Here is an 18,768-nt window from a genome sequence, read left to right as displayed (position 1 = left end):
ACAGCCCCGAAGATAGTTTTCCATAGTATCCTTACACTAAGCAATTGCTGGGGCTGAACCTTCAGGTCAAGGTAACTTGATTCTCAGTCCTAACCCTTTTCCTATCCTATCGCCAATGTCGATGCGATATAGAACAAATGAAAGTAAATCACTTCTCCTTTCACGTGAGATGTTCGTAAATCCGCGCTTTCGTGTCCATAACGAAATCTTCATAATTATAATCAGGAATTAAAATGATGTAACAGGAGTTACTTGTGAATTAGGAATATCGAATGAGCGTTTGGCCTGCGTTCTGTGATCGTACAGCCTGCGCCCAACGACACCTGTGATCGAGCCACGTCCGTGTTATTACTCCCGGCCACAGTTTATGGCTCGTATTTACAGTGCTCCAACTAGTTCTTTCCTGATTGCATCTGGAGATCTGCCAATCCCTCTACCGTGTCTTTTAAACAAACCTTCCCCTCTTTAATTATTGTTCACAAGGAGGTCAGCGTCGCCTTGTGGAGGTTTACTGCGGCACGAAACTTGATTGGTTGCGTCTGTATATATTCTCGTAAAAGCTCTATTTTCCACATGCTTCTAGTTTCTGAATTCGGCACGTCCGTCTCTTATATAGAGATATTTTCATCTTCAGGGAATAAGGCATTTCGTGCGGTTCCTTGGCTAAATGGTCAGGTAGTTGTCTTCCATTCACAACGCCCTAGGTTCGATTCCCAGTCACGTCGTATTTCCAGCCCTGTTTGGCTTCGACATAATTGAAGGTTTAAAGTCAGCTCTAACTCATCTTCTGTGAGCTTGCATTCGGAAGATAGTGGGTTCTCACTCCACTGTTGACAGCCCCGAAGATAGTTTTCCATAGTATCCTTACACTAAGCAATTGCTGGGGCTGAACCTTCAGGTCAAGGTAACTTGATTCTCAGTCCTAACCCTTTTCCTATCCTATCGCCAATGTCGATGCGATATAGAACAAATGAAAGTAAATCACTTCTCCTTTCACGTGAGATGTTCGTAAATCCGCGCTTTCGTGTCCATAACGAAATCTTCATAATTATAATCAGGAATTAAAATGATGTAACAGGAGTTACTTGTGAATTAGGAATATCGAATGAGCGTTTGGCCTGCGTTCTGTGATCGTACAGCCTGCGCCCAACGACACCTGTGATCGAGCCACGTCCGTGTTATTACTCCCGGCCACAGTTTATGGCTCGTATTTACAGTGCTCCAACTAGTTCTTTCCTGATTGCATCTGGAGATCTGCCAATCCCTCTACCGTGTCTTTTAAACAAACCTTCCCCTCTTTAATTATTGTTCACAAGGAGGTCAGCGTCGCCTTGTGGAGGTTTACTGCGGCACGAAACTTGATTGGTTGCGTCTGTATATATTCTCGTAAAAGCTCTATTTTCCACATGCTTCTAGTTTCTGAATTCGGCACGTCCGTCTCTTATATAGAGATATTTTCATCTTCAGGGAATAAGGCATTTCGTGCGGTTCCTTGGCTAAATGGTCAGGTAGTTGTCTTCCATTCACAACGCCCTAGGTTCGATTCCCAGTCACGTCGTATTTCCAGCCCTGTTTGGTTAATTCGTCTAACTCGGAGGCTGGGTGTTTTTGATCGTCAAAATGTGTTCATTTACACTCAACGTACAACATTACTAACCACCAAAGAAATATAGGACATACGCTTGGCGTAAAAGAGGGCAACTGAGCTACATTAGCGCCCACCCCAGATAGTTGGAAAGGAGGTCAAGAAGGGGATAGCGTATATCTGAGCTGTGACTACATCGATCATCTCAACTTACTATTCAGTACAACTACCAAGGGTGAGGGGAGGGGTGTTAGTAGACCGACCTCTACATTCGATAAGGATAGTTACAGTTTGTGATACCGTTTGGAGAAACCTCTAGTAGGACGATGTTTTTCACCTGTACCGTTTTTTGACAACACTTTTCCTGTGCTGCATTTATTATCATTCTGATAGTTTTAAACGTCGCACGAACGCTTCAGGTTTTCGACAACAATAGGAGAGGGCTATTACTGGGAAGGAAACAGCTGTGGCATTAACTGAGGATCACCCCAGTGTTTACGTGGGAAACGATTATCTCTGTTGTCAGAGCTGGGGTTCGAAACCAACACCCTCGAATAGAAGCTATGCAACCCTTACCACGCTGCTAACTGTCTCAGTAGTTAATATTAGAATAGATCTGGTGGGGAGTTTTTAATATCAGAAATATATGCTCATAACTGAGGCTCCATCATAACTCTGATGTGGTGTTGCAAGTTGAAACAGAAGCGTTCAGGAATCACTCTCGAATGTATTTCACTGCTTGCGTATTCTCGTCGTGTAATCACTCCGTTGAGTCGTTTGACGCGTGGCGAATGTTGGCGGCCATCCTATGTAGAGGGTGGAGTCCGACCTTCCGTGTAGTTAGTGCCATTCGTCAGATGCCACATACATTTCACATGCGGTACCTGGCATGCCAGTTTGCCTGTCACAGAACTTGAAGTCTTGCGCATGACTTTAAATGTAGTAAAACCTGCTCGATCAAAGCATATTGATTCCTTCTCGTGAATTATGGGACAGTAATTCATAGTTACATACTAGATATAGTCGCTTCGTCTGCGAAAAACCAGTATGTTGAATACATTAGGTTAGAAATTTGCAGGTAAGTCTGTCATTATTTACGAGTAATTTCTAAGAATTCTCGCTCTTGATAAGTCCTACGGGTCAGTGTTTCTACCTCAGCATCATTTCTTAGCGGTGCAGGAGCGAAGTAATGTATACAATCATTGTGAAAAGAAGTTACGCTCCAAAACGTTGTCGGAAACTTGGTATGACCGTTTGTAACGTTGATATGTGAAAGTGATTGTAATATCTGAACAGAAGGGTACCTTATTCCTAAAAACAGAACATTAGAGGGAGACTTTAGTGTGCCATTGGTCCGCTTCTAGCTTGGATTCAAGATGTGATGCCAGCCGCATGGAGGCATGCAAGGTTTTGTGGGGTATTGCGCAGAATATGAATATGAATCCTTATTTGCCCCATATAGTCCCCGAAATAATCAATGGGCGATAAATGTGGTAATCGGGAAAATCACGGAAGTGTGGCGGTGTTGCTTGGGGATCCCTATGATACCCTTGCTGTGTGCGGCCGAGCATTATCCTACAAGGAAATATTTAAAATGAGCACAGTGCCCGTGTGCTTTCAATTCCCGTGAATAGTGCCTCTTTATTCTCAGTTGAAATCGTTATAAAGAAGATCGTTCTCGAATGACTCTATAATGATAATTTTAACCAGGCGAGTTGGCCGTGCGGTTAGGAGCGCGCAGCTGTGAGCTCGCATCCAAGAGATAATGGGTTCGAACCCGACTGTCGGCAGCCCTGAAGATGGTTTTCCGTGGGTTCCCATTTTCACACCAGGCAAATGCTGGGGCTGTACCTTGATTACGGCCACGGCCGCTTCCTTCCCATTCCTAGGCCTTTCCTATCCCATCGTCCCTATAAGAACTATCTGTGTCGGTAAAGAGCAAATAGCAAAAAAAAGATAATTTTAATAAATAGCGTTCCTTTTTTAATTGGTTACTCACGTAGTAAATTAATTTCCTTGCTGTGTTATTATTGGCCACTGCCAGTGACGGCTTCTCTCTATTCGCATACTCGCACATGCACATCCGAATTGCTTAACGTGCGTGAGTATTTTGAAGTGAAGAGCATCTGAGAAGATACAAGTTTCCTATCTTGTGAACTGTGTTTCCAATTTATGCGCGCTCTTTCTCCATAGCTGTTGTGGCCTCTCACGAGCGTGATGTTTCCTGACAGAATCGAAACACTGGGAACATGCGAGCTGTCCTCTTTAGTTTCTAGAATCGAAACTGCTAGCGGGGAGCAGGGCTAAGGCAGTATCATTGAGAATATATGGAGATAAGATTATGAAAGGTTCTGTGCATGTGCTTTTGCGAGTTGCCGTGCGTCATGTAGGAAATCTCGGTAGAGTCCCCAAGAACTTTCAGCACCACTGGCTAACGTCAAGTGAGGTGTACTACTAACACTTGCTAGAGCAGGCCAGTTTAGTGGCAGGTGTTTTTGCCGCCTCGCTACTTGCCAGCATGATCGTCTCCTTTGTTTCCGGTAACATGTAAATTTGGCAGCAAATCAGGAGCGTATGATGGACTTGATTCATTGTCATGTGGTCTAAACCGTTAGACCGGGATTGTCAACGGCTGATGGAAGCGTACGTACATCTGCTATGTGCGTATTTGTGTATGTGAATCAGGTCGAGGGAGGAAGTAAGTACAAAGAGAGAATAGAACATGACACGCCACTGAGCTTGTGTTTCTCACCCCGGAAGTACGCCTGCCGAGGCAGATGGGGGTGGGGGGGGAGTACAGAATAAACAACCGAAAATTCCTGTACTGAGGAGAAATGAGTAAGTTTTCCTTTGCCTGTACACTTCATAAAGGTACAGCCGGTGTAAAAATGGAAGAGCAGTCCTCAGAGCTACACAACGTGTACCGTGTTGCCAATAAACTTGCTCGGGGTAGAGTGTGAAAAATCTTAATTATTTTATGTGTATGTTTGTTCAAAAAAGTGTGTTTCAAATGGCTGTTGGAATAACGTAACATCACCCTTCCGAAAGTGACCTTGAAGATATACATTTCCCAGACACCATAACAAGTACATCCATCGAACTCGGTACACATCTTTAAATGCCTAAAGGCTACAAGGGATGAGTTGAGGTTCCTCAGCCCATCGAAACAAATTCAATATTTAAGAAAAGTTTAACATATTATACCTGAAAAAATAATTAATTCTGTTTTAATTATTTTAACTGTTGAAATTTATTTGTGACCGTAATTTAACGTTTTACTGATTATTTCAATTATTTATTAACAGAGTATACCTGAAAAGGTCATTACAATTAGTTATATTTTAATTATTGATATATTTTAGAGGAATAATCTGTTCATAAAATAATAATGAAGATATTTCAACGAATTAAAACATTATATTATGGTAACAGATCAAATGAACAAGTAATGAATTACCTCACTTAATTACTTATCATTGAATTAATTCCGTTTTAATTATTTTATGAATTGTATTTATTACCATAATTTAATATACTATACCTGAAAAGCACAATAATTAATTTTAATAATCTGTTTTAAAATATTTATTGATGTTTTATTAATTACATTTATTTGTACCGCCATTTAGTGCTTTAATTATTTTCAGTTTTTAGTCTATTTTATGGGAACAAGTTAGAATTAATTCAGTTTAAATTAATTATATGTTTCAGGTCTTTTCTAAATTAGTTTTAATTTAAATTGTTTAAATATCGAATCAGTTGGAAGACTTCAGTACGTCGCAGTAGAAACTGAAGAAAAATTGCTTCAATTATAACAACAATATTAATAGAATGGGATTCTTTCGCGAGTCCATTTCGTTACGAAAAATATATTTCGGGTACACGTTATTGTAGGTATTGGCGTATTCACTTAAATTATAACATGAATTTTAAACGAATATCTTCAGAAAAGTTGTATCCGAATTTCTGTCTAAAATTATTGCTACATTTCTCTCTTGGTAAACTAAAGGAGATAATGTTTACTATGTACTAACTGAAGTACATGTCCCTCGTAAGGATTTATAAGCAAGGATTACATGGTTTAAATTACGGTGGACCGCACGAGTATGCGTGTCTTACAGCACGCTCTTGTAGGCAATATTTACGATATTCTCACAGGGTACATAAATATGCCCTCTCGACACTTGAGAGCACATAACTTAAAGCTGGCCGTGACTCAAGCACTGGTTGTATAGATACTAGCGAGGAAAGAAACGTGAATTATAAACCCACTAAATGTGAATCCTAAACGAAAGCAATATTAAAAAGATAGAAACACGAAGTATAAAACTATGACGATGATGATCAAAATAGATGACTAAATAAACTACAGCCGACAACTGTTCTGGTATACAAACGACCACGCTGTCAGCCTCCACACTCTCTCCGGATAATGGCGCCCTAATTCTTCAGCTGTCCTGTTAACAAACGAACGACTTTACACGAACGATGACGAACATGGCTTCGTGACCCCTACTTACGTGCGAAATTCCTAACATACTCATCACTGAAGGCCACCATAGTGAACAACACAAGAACGCAAAATTTTCTCCCAAAACATTTGAGTTACGAGAAAAATGCAAAGTATGCTTCTTGTACAAACTTTCAAGGCCACCTCTTGCATAGGACCAACCTTTTATCCGCTATCTTAGCTTATGTACGGTAAAAAGTGCTTTACATCCCCCACTAGTTATAAATTGTGAAATATAACAAAATCAAAATTATTCCATGCGTGACACTGTACTTCATTCTATATCCTTACCAAATATCAGCACATTTGAACCAGTGTTTTTGACCTAACAGGAACAAACAAACAAACAAACAAATAGACATATCACGTTTATCAATAATATAGATTAATTTTGTCCTAGTTGACATAAAAATGTTAAACAAATAGTTTCTTACTAATGAACCTTAAATCACGGAGATTTGACGTCCGCGTACCCTTAGAGCTACATTGTATGAAAATATGTTCGAACTGTGGTTTTAGCGCAATGTTATAAAGGCTTCTCGGCCTTAGTTGTTCCTCTCTGGCGGTTTTAGACGTCTGTCACGCGTCGAAGGTGAAACTGAACGTCTCTGCCCAGAACTATTGTTCTGGTCTTTAAAAACACAGTCCAGGAGCGCCAACCACCCGGGAAATGTCGTCAGGAATCTTGTTTGTATTTATAGCCCCCTCGTTGTGTCGAGACTTGGCACACTTTGCGACAATTAACAGTTCCCACAAGTTCGTAATTCTGCTACAAATTCAGACGTGTTCTGTCATCCACTTTCTCCCTCACGAGCTGTTAGGTGTATTTCTTTCTTCTAACCAAAACACTTAATTTTTTATTTTAATATCTATTTATGAATATGTTGAACTTGAAATCTAGGAAAATCATATGATCATAAGCATGTCCTATATCTCTCTCGGTCATGGCCATCCGTCAACGGTTGCTAATTTCTGATGGTAGCAAGACGAAGCCTGCATGGTTGTTAGGTGACAATACTATACATCACAACCTGCACGATTTGCTAGGTAGCAATTCTTTACATCACAACCTGCACGGTTTGCTAGGTAGCAATTCTTTACATCACAACCTGCACGGTTTGCTAGGTAGCAATGCTTTACATCACAACCTGCACGGTTTGCTAGGTAGCAATGCTTTACATCACATCCTGCACGGTTGCCAGGTAATAATACTTTACATCACAACCTGCACGGTTTCTTGGTAACAATACTTTACATCACAGCCTGAACGGTTGCTAGATAGCAGTGCTTTACATCTCAGCCTGAACGGTTGCCAGGTAATAATACTTTACAACACAACCTGTACAGTTTGCTAGGTAATAATACTTTACACCACAGCCTGCACGGCTGCTAGGTAACAATACTTTACATCACAGCTGGATGGTTGCTAGATAACAGTACTTTATATCACAGCCTGCACGGTGCTAGGTAACAATACTTTACACCACAGCCTACACGGTTGCCAGGTATTAATACTTTACACCACAGCCTACATGGTTGCTAGGTAACAGTACTTTACATCACAGCCTGCACGGTTGCTAGGTAACAGTACTTTACATCACAGCCTGCACGGTTGCTAGGTAACAATACTTTACATCACGGCCTGCACGGTGCTAGGTAACAGTACTTCACATCACAGCCTGTACGGTTGCTAGGTAACAGTACTTTACATCACAGCCTGCACGGTGCTAGGTAACAGTACTTTACATCACAGCCTGCACGGTGCTAGGTAACAATACTTTACATCACAGCCTGCACGATGCTAGGTAACAATACTTTACATCACAGCCTGCACGGTGCTAGGTAACAGTACTTCACATCACAGCTTGTTCGGTTGCTAGGTAACAGTACTTTACATCACAGCCTGCACGGTGTTAGGTAACAGTACTTTACATCACAGCCTGCACGTGCTAGGTAACAGTACTTCACATCACAGCCTGCACGGTGCTAGGTAACAGTACTTCACATCACAGCCTGTTCGGTTGCTAGGTAACAGTACTTTACATCACAGCCTGCACGTTTGCGGAATTTCAGATGTCCCTCAGGCGTAAGATATATTTACCGTACTTAATAAAATACAATATCGGTGGGGATATCGGTATTTCCTACACTCATCGTTCGTCACGTTGTAAAGATCATCCTGTAGCCTGTTTTGACATTGGGCCTGCTTTATCTCGTGTTCAGACGTGTAAGGTGCCTCTCGTTCTCGCCGCTGTTCTATTTCAATGCAGTCTGGGATGAACCGGACGGATCCTGCTCTACCGGTGTGAGGGAACTCAAACCAGCTGCTGGCCCGAGAAATAATAAACTTACTCATAAACAGAGCCTACTTTTAAAACCATGTGTTAATAGCGATCTCTTAAAGAATATGAGGGGCTTACTGCTTTACACGCCTCTTGATATGAAGTTATAGACCATGGGGCCAACAGTTGTGTGTGTAATCCGAACAATGGGACGCGACGTTCCAGTTCCAAGATCTCACTTTCATTGGCCGGGGTTGCTACCAAGACATCATTTCAGAGAGGCGAAGTCACTCCATGGGGAGAAATATTGAACGATTCGTATTCAGTGATAATTTCCAACTATGTTATGTTACCGCTGTGGAATAAGTGAGTGAATACGAAATTATCTTAACGCGATCACCGCTGCGTTGCAGGTATTACACCAGTGGGTTCATAACCATTCGATTCCTCCCTCATTCTGATATTCATTACTTGTTTCAGGCTATGGAATCTAACCCCAGGAACATAACAAAGGAAAGAGCCATCCTAGAAGTGGTTTCCAGTAGGTCCCTTGTTCTACGCTAGGCGAATGCTAGTAAGTTACCACGCGTAGAGGCTATGATCACTTCTTCCATATCCTATTTCCGAAGTACTTATGCATGTGTACGCTTGTTTAGATGCAAAAGCACACGGATTACATGGAAGACTTAGAACATGCAAAGTACGTTCAACTGTTCTAAGGACTTCAGATACAGGAATACTGACAGTTTTTATGATTTAATGCTCAAGAAAGGTACGTGTTCACAATTCAGGTGCTACAGCTTCTGATTTTATTACTGTTAAGAAAACGATCGTATTGTTTTGGTCATCGGTATATACGCATTTTATGCAGCAGACCGTGCCACCTTACCCTATGCTAACTTTTTCATGTCTATGTGACTAATACATCCTACACCTATTCTGAGCTGTTTGTGTATTTATATCTTGGTCTACCTCTACGTACTTACACTTTCCCAAAACCAAATGACAGAGTCCTAGATGTCCCAGTATGTGTCCAACTAACAAACTTTTTCTAATAAAATTACATAAAATCATTATCCTCTCACAAACTTCATTCGGTATCTCTTAATTTGTGATCCAATCTTCCGATATGACTTTCGACATTCCTCTTTGCCAAATCTATATTTCATCCAAATTTCAGCTTGTAGTATATTTCTTCCTCTCCTGTTCCAACGCCAGGAATAGTGACACTTCTCGAAACGTCTAGGTCATGGCTTTGGCAAAGGGAATGAAAGAGCACGTTCTAAGTAACAGTTTTTATTAACTGAACTCTTATCGAGCTATTTAGTACAGCTTTCTCTTTATTCCATAAATTAAGATTTGTTCATTTCACTGCTAAGGGTAAGTTATACTCATTTATTTCAGAACTTGACATGCTTTACATCACAGCCTGTAAGGTTGCTAGGTATCAATGCTTTACATCACAGCCTACACGGTTGCCAGGTAATAATACTTTACATCACAACCTGCACGGTTGCCAGGTAATAATACTTTACATCACAACCTGCACGGTTGCTAGGTAACAATACTTTACATCACAACCTGCACGGTTGCTAGGTAACAATACTTTACATCACACCCTGCACGGTTGCCAGGTAATAATACTTTACAACACAACCTGCATGTTTGCTAGGTAACAATACTTTACATCACAACCTGCACGGTTGCTAGGTAACAATACTTTACATTACAAACTTCATGGTTGCTAGGTAACAATACTTTACATCACACCCTGCACAGTTGCCAGGTAATAATACTTTACATCACAACCTGCGCGGTTGCCAGGTAATAATACTTTACATCACAACCTGCACGGTTGCTAGGTAACAATACTTTACATCACAACCTGCACGGTTGCTAGGTAACAGTACTTTACATCACAACCTGCACGGTTGCTAGGTAACAATACTTTACATCACAACCTGCACGGTTGCTAGGTAACAGTACTTTACATCACAACCTGCACGGTTGCTAGGTAATAATACTTTACATCACAACCTGCATGGTTGCTAGGTAGCAATGCTTTACATCGTAGCCTGTAAGGTTGCTAGGTAGCAATGCTTTACATCGCAGCCTGTAAGGTTGCTAGGTAGCAATACTTTACATCACACCCTGCACGGTTGCCAGGTAATAATACTTTACATCACAACCTGCACGGTTGCTAGGTAACAATACTTTACAGTTGTGCCGCTGTTGCAGCCCAGGAGGGAATTATTGTTCATGGTTCACTTCCTTACTATGGAGCGATTTATTCAAGAGTAATTTTGAAACTTCTTCATTTCTGACGTGAGCGAATTACAAACTAACACGTGTTTCTGTTAATGACACTTCCTATTTTTTTGGCTGGTATACATTTTATGCCGTGCTTACTTCTATATGAACGTGGATTGTTCACCCATAGAAATAGTGTGTGACAGATGTCCATTAGATATGAAGACATTTTACACAATTGCAACATCAAAAACGTGGGTTGGTGCTAAGATTTAATATCCAATTCTGAAGGCTTTTGCTACGATTTACAGTTGCGGATCTTTCTCCTTGATAGGGACTTTATCATTACAGAACTCATTTTTAAAATTCCCTTACGTAAAGTAACAATATTACATCCAATCCAAAATTCTTATTCAAACATCCACTAAACGGCTTGATTATCATCCATTAAACTTTCCGACAATTACAGCTTCCTCGAATGAAAGAACTGTCAAAATCATCCCACATAAACAAATTTTCAATGAACTTTATTGTCTAAGTCGCATCTGCCTCTAATATTCAAGGTTTCTACCATATACAGCATTTATAGATTTCATAGTATATTTAACTTAAACCCTGAGAGTCTAAAATTGCATGCGGAATCCAGAACGAACTGGATCAGATAAGCTCTTTACTCTCGTTTCCTTCCTCTTGCTCCGTCATAAACAGAGAGCAATAAAATTTTATTGAATATTGATAAGTATTTATAGACTTAAATCTGTAACCCGCAACTCGCTCCTGCGCGAAGAGTTGCATAAATGTCAGAGGGATTTCAAACCATCTACACATGTCACAAGCCTCGTGTAGTTATTAGTGAGAATAATATTGTTACAAACTCTAGGAGATTAAAATGCTATCTCGAAATATTTCCTGGAATAAGTTATGACACAAAGAGTTGATTTATATGGTGTTATCAGACACGGTGTCAGCCTCATGGTTGCGTGCGTACACCTTAAAGATAAGAAGAGTGGAGGTACACGAAGTCAGGGAGCAAGTCTCAAGTAAGGGATAGTGGAAGCGATTAATTGATTCATAAAAGCACGTAGGTTGGACGCCGAAAAACATATTTTCTAATGAACAAACAGTGCAGTGATAAATCCGAACAAGAACTGGAAAAGCAACGACATCTGCATTGCAAAAAAAAAAGTAAAACCGACCAGTGGAAAATACCTTTGAATTATGCTTTTGGGGAACAAGTTCTCACAAAAATCACTAACAGAGACTTTTTAGACCGTATCAGACCAAGGATGTTACTAGAGAAGCAAAATTTAAAAACAGCGTCATTCATGTTTCGTTCATAAAACGTGTTCACGTTCTTTGGAAAAGTCAATCATGCTTGCAACCTAAGTGGCAAAAAAGACAGGTCCCAAGAATTCATTAGTTTGACATCAACAAAACAGACACAAAGGTCTCAATTATCTCATCTCAAGGAAGATGTATGAAATAGAACAACCAGGCGAGCCATGAGGTGTCTTTGAGTCAACCTCAACTGAAAGGAGAAAATCATCATCTTGGAAGTATTTGGTTTCATTTTCCTGCTCCTGATAATGATAATACTGAAGTGCAAGAATGTTGTCCTTTAAAACAATTAATCTTCCATTAACTCCATCTCGTGTTCACCAATTCCTACACTCGTACGCAGCTAGCAACTGAACATAGATGCAATCCATCCTGCAGCCTTAATTACAGAATGCGAGAGACACTTAATCATCATATTTTGGCATTTACTAGCGGAAAGAATTTAGACGGATTTTTATCTTAGTCACTTGCTAGAATATCTCTTTATCTGTTGCTTGTGGATTTATTAAAGTGCAGTATGTCAGAATTTCGTATTCAAAAAGGAATTATGTAATGTAATTCACATATTCTCTCATTTGTATTTCAAGTAGCACACACAAGTAGGCTGCGAATAGCTTTAAAATATCGGTGCGAGTACATGCAACACCAGCGAGTTATAAGGGTTGAGACACAGCAAGGGGAGTTTCATGTTCTCAGTATTAGGGTAACCTTTCGGTGAGTAGTGAATGTAGTCCAGCGCAACATAGACAATGCGAATGATGATTACAAATTCGAATGTTACGTAAAATATTACATAGAAAGCCATTTACTTATTCCTGTGGTTTGTTTATATATTTGAACGACTGCTCCAAGGCACTGACGTTCGTTTTTTTTTTTTTTTTTTTTTTTTTTTTTGCTAGGGGATTTACGTCGCACCGACACAGATAGGTCTTATGGCGACGACTGACGTTCGTGGACAGGGTTCTCTAATAATGCAGGCTCGCTGTCACGAAGGTGGGAGTGGCTGAACAAGTCGCTGAGTTACTACAGACGTGACTCCAAACACATGGGCGAGCGGATATTATAAATAAGGAAGACCCGATTCATGCTTACCTGGTCATCATCCACTGAAGGACATTCCCCCAATGCTGATGTTCTGTTTCCTCATAGCAGCAACTCCTTACCTCTTTACTTGTCTGACATATAAAGTCGATACAAACTGCTTTGCCCCATCGTGACGCTTACGAATCAGTGGTTGACGTTTGCGATGTGCTCCTGACGGTTTGAGCTGAAATAATGTTATCAACCTAACTTTGACTTGGGAAAAGGCCTTTGTACATCTTGATGTTATTTTACAATTGGAATGAACGAAAATTTGTAGGGGGCCATAAACAGCGTAGTGACTTAGCTGCTAGCTTTCCATTATGACAACAGAAGCTCGATTCCCGGTCAATCTCGGATTGTAATTTCCATCTGAAAACACACGAGGTGTGAGGAAGAATCCTAGTTAGAGTCCGCCTCTGTGGTGTAGTGGTTAGTGTGAGTTTCAACTCCCCCCCCCCCCCCCGGAGTCCTGGATTTGATTCCCGGTGCTACCACGAAATTTGAAAAGGTTCGATTCCCACCTCAGCCATCTTCGAAGTGGTTTCACGTACTTTCCCAGTTCTTCCCCGGGCGAAGCCGGGATGGTACCTAAATTAAAGCCACGGCCGCTTTCTTCCTTCTTGCTTATCTATCACTTCCAGTCTTCCCGTCCCACACAAGGTCCCTGTTCAACGTAGCTGGTGAGTATACCTGGACGTGGTACTGGTCCTCCTCCCCATCCAAGTGTCTTACGCCCCTGAGGCGGTAGATGTGGGATCCCTCGCCAAGTCTGGTGAAAAATAACCCTGCACGGTGAACGGTTTGAGAAAAAACATGCAGTTATAAGAATATGTCTTGTTCAGAGTTCTACAAGTGTATTCGAAGATAAATACATCAGAAAAATATTTACTACACAATTGATGTGCCCACAAAACCAGTTGTAAATTGCTTACAGTATTTTTCCTTCGATAAGGTCTGTTATTATTTTTTCCAACTGAAGATGACTTGTCATGAGCATTGTCATATGTATAATATATCGCCGGACTGAGTGGCTCAGACAGTTGAGGCACTGGTCATCTGACACCAACTTGGCAGGTTCGAACGTGGTGGTATTTGAAGGTGCTTTGTGTCGGTAGATTTACTGGCACGTAAAAGAACTCCTACGGTATAAAATTCTGGTGCCTTGGCGTCTCCGAAGACCGTAAAAGTAATTGGTGGGACGTAAAGCCAATAAGATTATAATGTATTAAATATTATATGTGATAAAATAAATGTGTGAGTGTTTTGAGCTTTTATTCCATAAAATCCCATTTTGACACGAATGTCTTATTGCTGGGGGACATCCGAAAATTTGTGTAACGAGACAAAATGTTTGACGGAAGTGACATCACGTTAGTCGTTACCGTTGGCCTTAGTCTTCAAGGATGCTGCGCCTGTGGATATGATGCTTTTCAATCAGATTGATTTATTGAAAGACATCTTCATGATCGTTAGCTTTTCTCAAAGGGAAAAGTCTTTTATTTTGCATATTCTCCATTGTGGGGCAACATGTCCTCTTTTCTGTTCATCCATTTGCAATCCACCTCCGTAGCGTAATTACCTGCCCTCGGGTTCCCCGCTTGGATTGCCGGTATCGACAGACTTACGAATGGCAGGAGGGCAAATGCAGCTCCACCATTGGGGATGAAACCCTCGGGATGAGGACACGAGTTGAGCAGAAATCTGTTTGTAACATCCGGTCACCCACATTTGCTCTTCTCACTCCAGTACTCATTCTGCAGTGGCGCAAACTGTTAGTCGTGGGCGTTCTGTTTTCAAGATAACGACCAGCCTGAGTTCCGGGCTTCAGTTCGGCTGTTCCCTGCCGTCGGTTTCCGGAACGTTAAACATCTGTCCAAGGCAAAATTACGTCACCCGCACATCTGGATTGGCTCTTAAATTAGAACAGACATAAAGAAATGGCATTTACTCATTTCACGACAGTTGACAACATTCCTCGTAATTCATAGAAAGGGACCTGAATGTTGACTTCACTGCTAGAATGCAAGCAGCCCGCTTCGTTTGCTGAATCGTTAGGGCCACGATCTTCGGTTCGCACGGTCACAGCTTTGAATCCTGGCCGAGTGTTAATTATTCTAACTTAGGGTTTGCTTGTTTGTGTTTTCTCGCTATACAAGCACAACACAACCTGTCACCACAGAAACACACAATAGTGAACAGACACTTCCACATACGTTAGCGTCAGGAAGGGCATCTAGCAGTGAAATAGGCCCAGGTCTTCCAACGGCGGCCTATGTGTGCAGAGGAAGAAAAAACTATATAGTATTATTAAATTGTATATATACATACACACATACCTGTTAACCCAATTTCTTTATACGAGGTCGGGGATGAGATGAAATTGAATTATATGGCACCTCTTATACGGCGGGGTGCCCTTCTGTCACCGTCAGCTCAGCTAATGAAGATCAAATGAATTACAGTCAACGAAGTTTGGTAAGGAAGTGCAAGGAATCGGCTGCGGCCTCTGAATAGGAAATGTCCCAGCATTTGTATGGAAATAAAAATGGGAAACCATAGAAAACCTTCTTCGGGACTGCCGACGGTGAGGTTTGAAACTGCTCACCGTAAGGCGTTAGCACGTGCGACCACTCCGCTGGATAAGCAGTGTCATTAGCAGACTTCACATTTTATGCACTAGATTGCAAACTTAATGAAGCGAGTTAGAAGCATACATAACTGCACAACGATTATGCTACGAGATTTGCATAAACATTAGGAGTACCACTTATCAGAACCCCTAGAATTTATGTTACTCTCGCTACATCTCTGAAGAGCGGGCAGGACGACACTTCTTAATAACCAAATTCGTTTGCGTTCTAATCTGTTACTATTACTGCCTCAGAATCCGGTATCTAATCATTACATTATTTTTATTTACTTTTGATTCGTCACGAACTACAGAAAGGAATATTTCAAGCGAAATCCACTCTTAAATAAATAAAATACCAGAATCTGTTACACGAGATTAATTGATTGCCTGGCATTGAAAACGGGCTGTGAGTAGCTCGGGTGGTAGAGCTCTGGCCTTTTGAGCCCAGTTACGCAACTTCGATCATTGCTCAGTCCGATGGTGTTTAAAGGTACTCAACAACGTCAGCCTCCTGTCAGTAGACTCCTATCGAAAAATATTCTCGCACCTCGGCGTCTCCGAAAACCGTAAAAAAAAGTAGTCGGTGGTGTGTAAAGTAAATAAAATTATTGAAACGTGCCACGAATCCTCATCCTGTTATACTACCGTCTCTGAGAATACTAAGTTCGACACGCAGACGTTCAACTCTGTGAAGTCGGACTGAGTAGCCGTTCTAAGCTCAAGTTAGCGGGTTCGATTACGCCAACGCCACGCCGGTAGATTTTGCCGCACGACCATACAAACGAACCGTAGAATGAGTAAAAACAATAATATCGAAAACGTTGTTGTTTTCCCCTAGGGGGGGGGGTCTACTGTACATTTTGAGGATAAGATCCAGTTTTACGGTCGGATGGCCTTGTTGAAGGCAGCCATATGTGGAGAGATGTGTTCCCTTCTGAGTGTTTATGTGGTGTTTGGTAGTGCGATTTGTTGTAAAATAAAGAGTTGAACACGAATACCTTGTCCCCGAACCTGAGGATATAATCTCACACAGATAAAATCCTCGGCTCTGCCGGAAATCGAACTCCGAGCTCCCTGAAAGAGAAGCCAATATTCCGACCATTCAGCCAAGAAGCTGCACAATAATAATAACAACAATAATAATAATAATAATAATAATAATAATAATAATAATAATAATAATAATAATAATAATAATAATAATAATAATAATAATAATAATAATAATAATACATTTTAGGCTCCCTAGCAGACGATGGTTGAATAATTCAATAATTTTAGGAAAACATGTGTGGGGCCTTTGGTAGACACATAATAAGAATACAGAATAGTGGAAATTCTTATATCGTTCAGTGGATTGTAGACTGAACTTTCAAGAGCATATCGCTCCATGAAATGAAATTGTGTGTGGCTTTTAGTGTCAGGAGTGTCCGAGGACATGTACGGTTCGCCAGGTGCAGGTCCTTCGCGTTGTCCCCCGTAGGCGACCTGCACGCCATGATGAGAATGAAATGATCATGAAGACGACAATTACACCCAGCCCCCATGCCAGAGGAATTAACCAATGATGGAATTCCCGACCCTGCCGGGAATTGAACCCGGGACCTCTGTGACCAAAGGCCAGCACGCTAAACATTTAGTCATGGAGTCGCACATATCACTCCATAATGGAAGCGGAATGATAATGTATGTGTGCTTGGATTATAATGAACCTCATAAACCTGACTTACAAGAGCTGACGGAGCTAACGATACTAGTTTCCTTTCTCACGTGGCATAAATTCTTCACAAACTTTGAGACACCGCGGCCCGGTAAATACTACGATAGCCCTGTCCAGACAAATTTAACTCGTAAATACATTCCCGTTCTTTGAAAAAATCATACATTTCACAAACATGTGTATTAGTAATTAAGTGTTTTGTAATCTTAGAGAATCAATGCAGTACCAAACGGTGTAACATGTTGACAAATTATCAATCACTAGCGAAATAAAATTTTATAACATGATGTACTTTCCTGAAGCCAACATAATTATGCTAATTTTCGCACTCTAACTTCCCAAAATCTTGTAAAATTTCTAACATAAACAATTTTTTTTCCTTTTCCCGGATGTTGAAATATTTCTATGGCTGAAAATTCTTGGTCATTAACAGATCTCTGACACTTGCTACACAGAAGTTATTTTCGTGAGATTTTAGGATTTAGTGAGGGCACAATCACGAAAATTACAAATTTCACTAAAAAATATTCTTCGTGATAAATCCTTGGAAAAAATAAAATAACACACTCGATGAGAATTCCTCTCGGGCATATACCAGGCCACAGCCTGATGGGTGAGAAATCATTATTATAGAGTTCCTATTTCAGGAAACAAACATAGAACAACCAAGATTCGAACCGTGATTGCCTTACTAAGAAGGTAGTTGTGGAATGAGTAGAGTCCGGATTTTAAGAGGGGAATAGGTTAGAATGCAAACTTACTGTAGTAACAAGTACAGTCTACCCTGCATAACGGTTATGTTATGAGTATTCCGAAAACTTTAGGGGTACGGCCCACCAGAACCCTAGAATTTCTGTTAATCTCGCTACATAACGAACGAACGGGCTAGACGACACTTCCTAATAACCAAATTACTTTGCATTCTAACCAATTACTTGCCTAAGCACACTAAGTCTATTAACGAGATCCAGACTTACCATAAAGACCACTCCAATTATGATTGCCCCCGTCCTCAGCGGGAACAAGCACAAACACTTCTCTTCTGGCATGACTCACACTCTCACTCGTCTACCGTGCTTCCTTCTGAACCACTTTCCTTCTGCTCAGTTACATATATAGTACATGGTATAAATAGGAAACTCCGTGTACACACCAACATCGCTCAGAGGTCGCCAGCGGCAGCGAGGCCCCCCACCACTTCAGTAAGTTGCTGCGTGCTTTTATATATCGAGAGGACAGGTCAACGATTAGTGATGGGATAATCGAATAAATAATCGAATAACGTCCATCCGATTGTTTGGATAATCGAAGAAAATAATCGAATGAATTTCAAATAGCATTCGGTTGTATCGCATAGAATATTCATAT

At 40.9% G+C, this 18,768-nt stretch overlaps 1 protein-coding gene across 1 annotated transcript in view; it reads right to left on the bottom strand.

Moving 5' to 3' along the window:
• The window catches only part of LOC136883446 (uncharacterized), a 42,569-nt gene extending 24,071 nt beyond the window's left edge, over positions 1 to 18,498 (bottom strand). The window contains exon 1 of the mRNA XM_067155742.2: positions 18,378 to 18,498. Coding sequence (XP_067011843.2) covers positions 18,378 to 18,449 — 72 coding nt within the window. The 5' untranslated portion in view covers positions 18,450 to 18,498. The remainder of the gene's footprint in view (positions 1 to 18,377) is intronic.
• Positions 18,499 to 18,768: the final 270 nt, after the last annotated feature.

Source organism: Anabrus simplex, chromosome 11, assembly GCF_040414725.1.
Source record: "Anabrus simplex isolate iqAnaSimp1 chromosome 11, ASM4041472v1, whole genome shotgun sequence".
Lineage (NCBI taxonomy): Eukaryota > Metazoa > Arthropoda > Insecta > Orthoptera > Tettigoniidae > Anabrus > Anabrus simplex.
The sequence above is the reverse complement of the archived record's forward strand: the minus strand, read 5'-3'. Positions and strand labels throughout refer to the sequence as shown.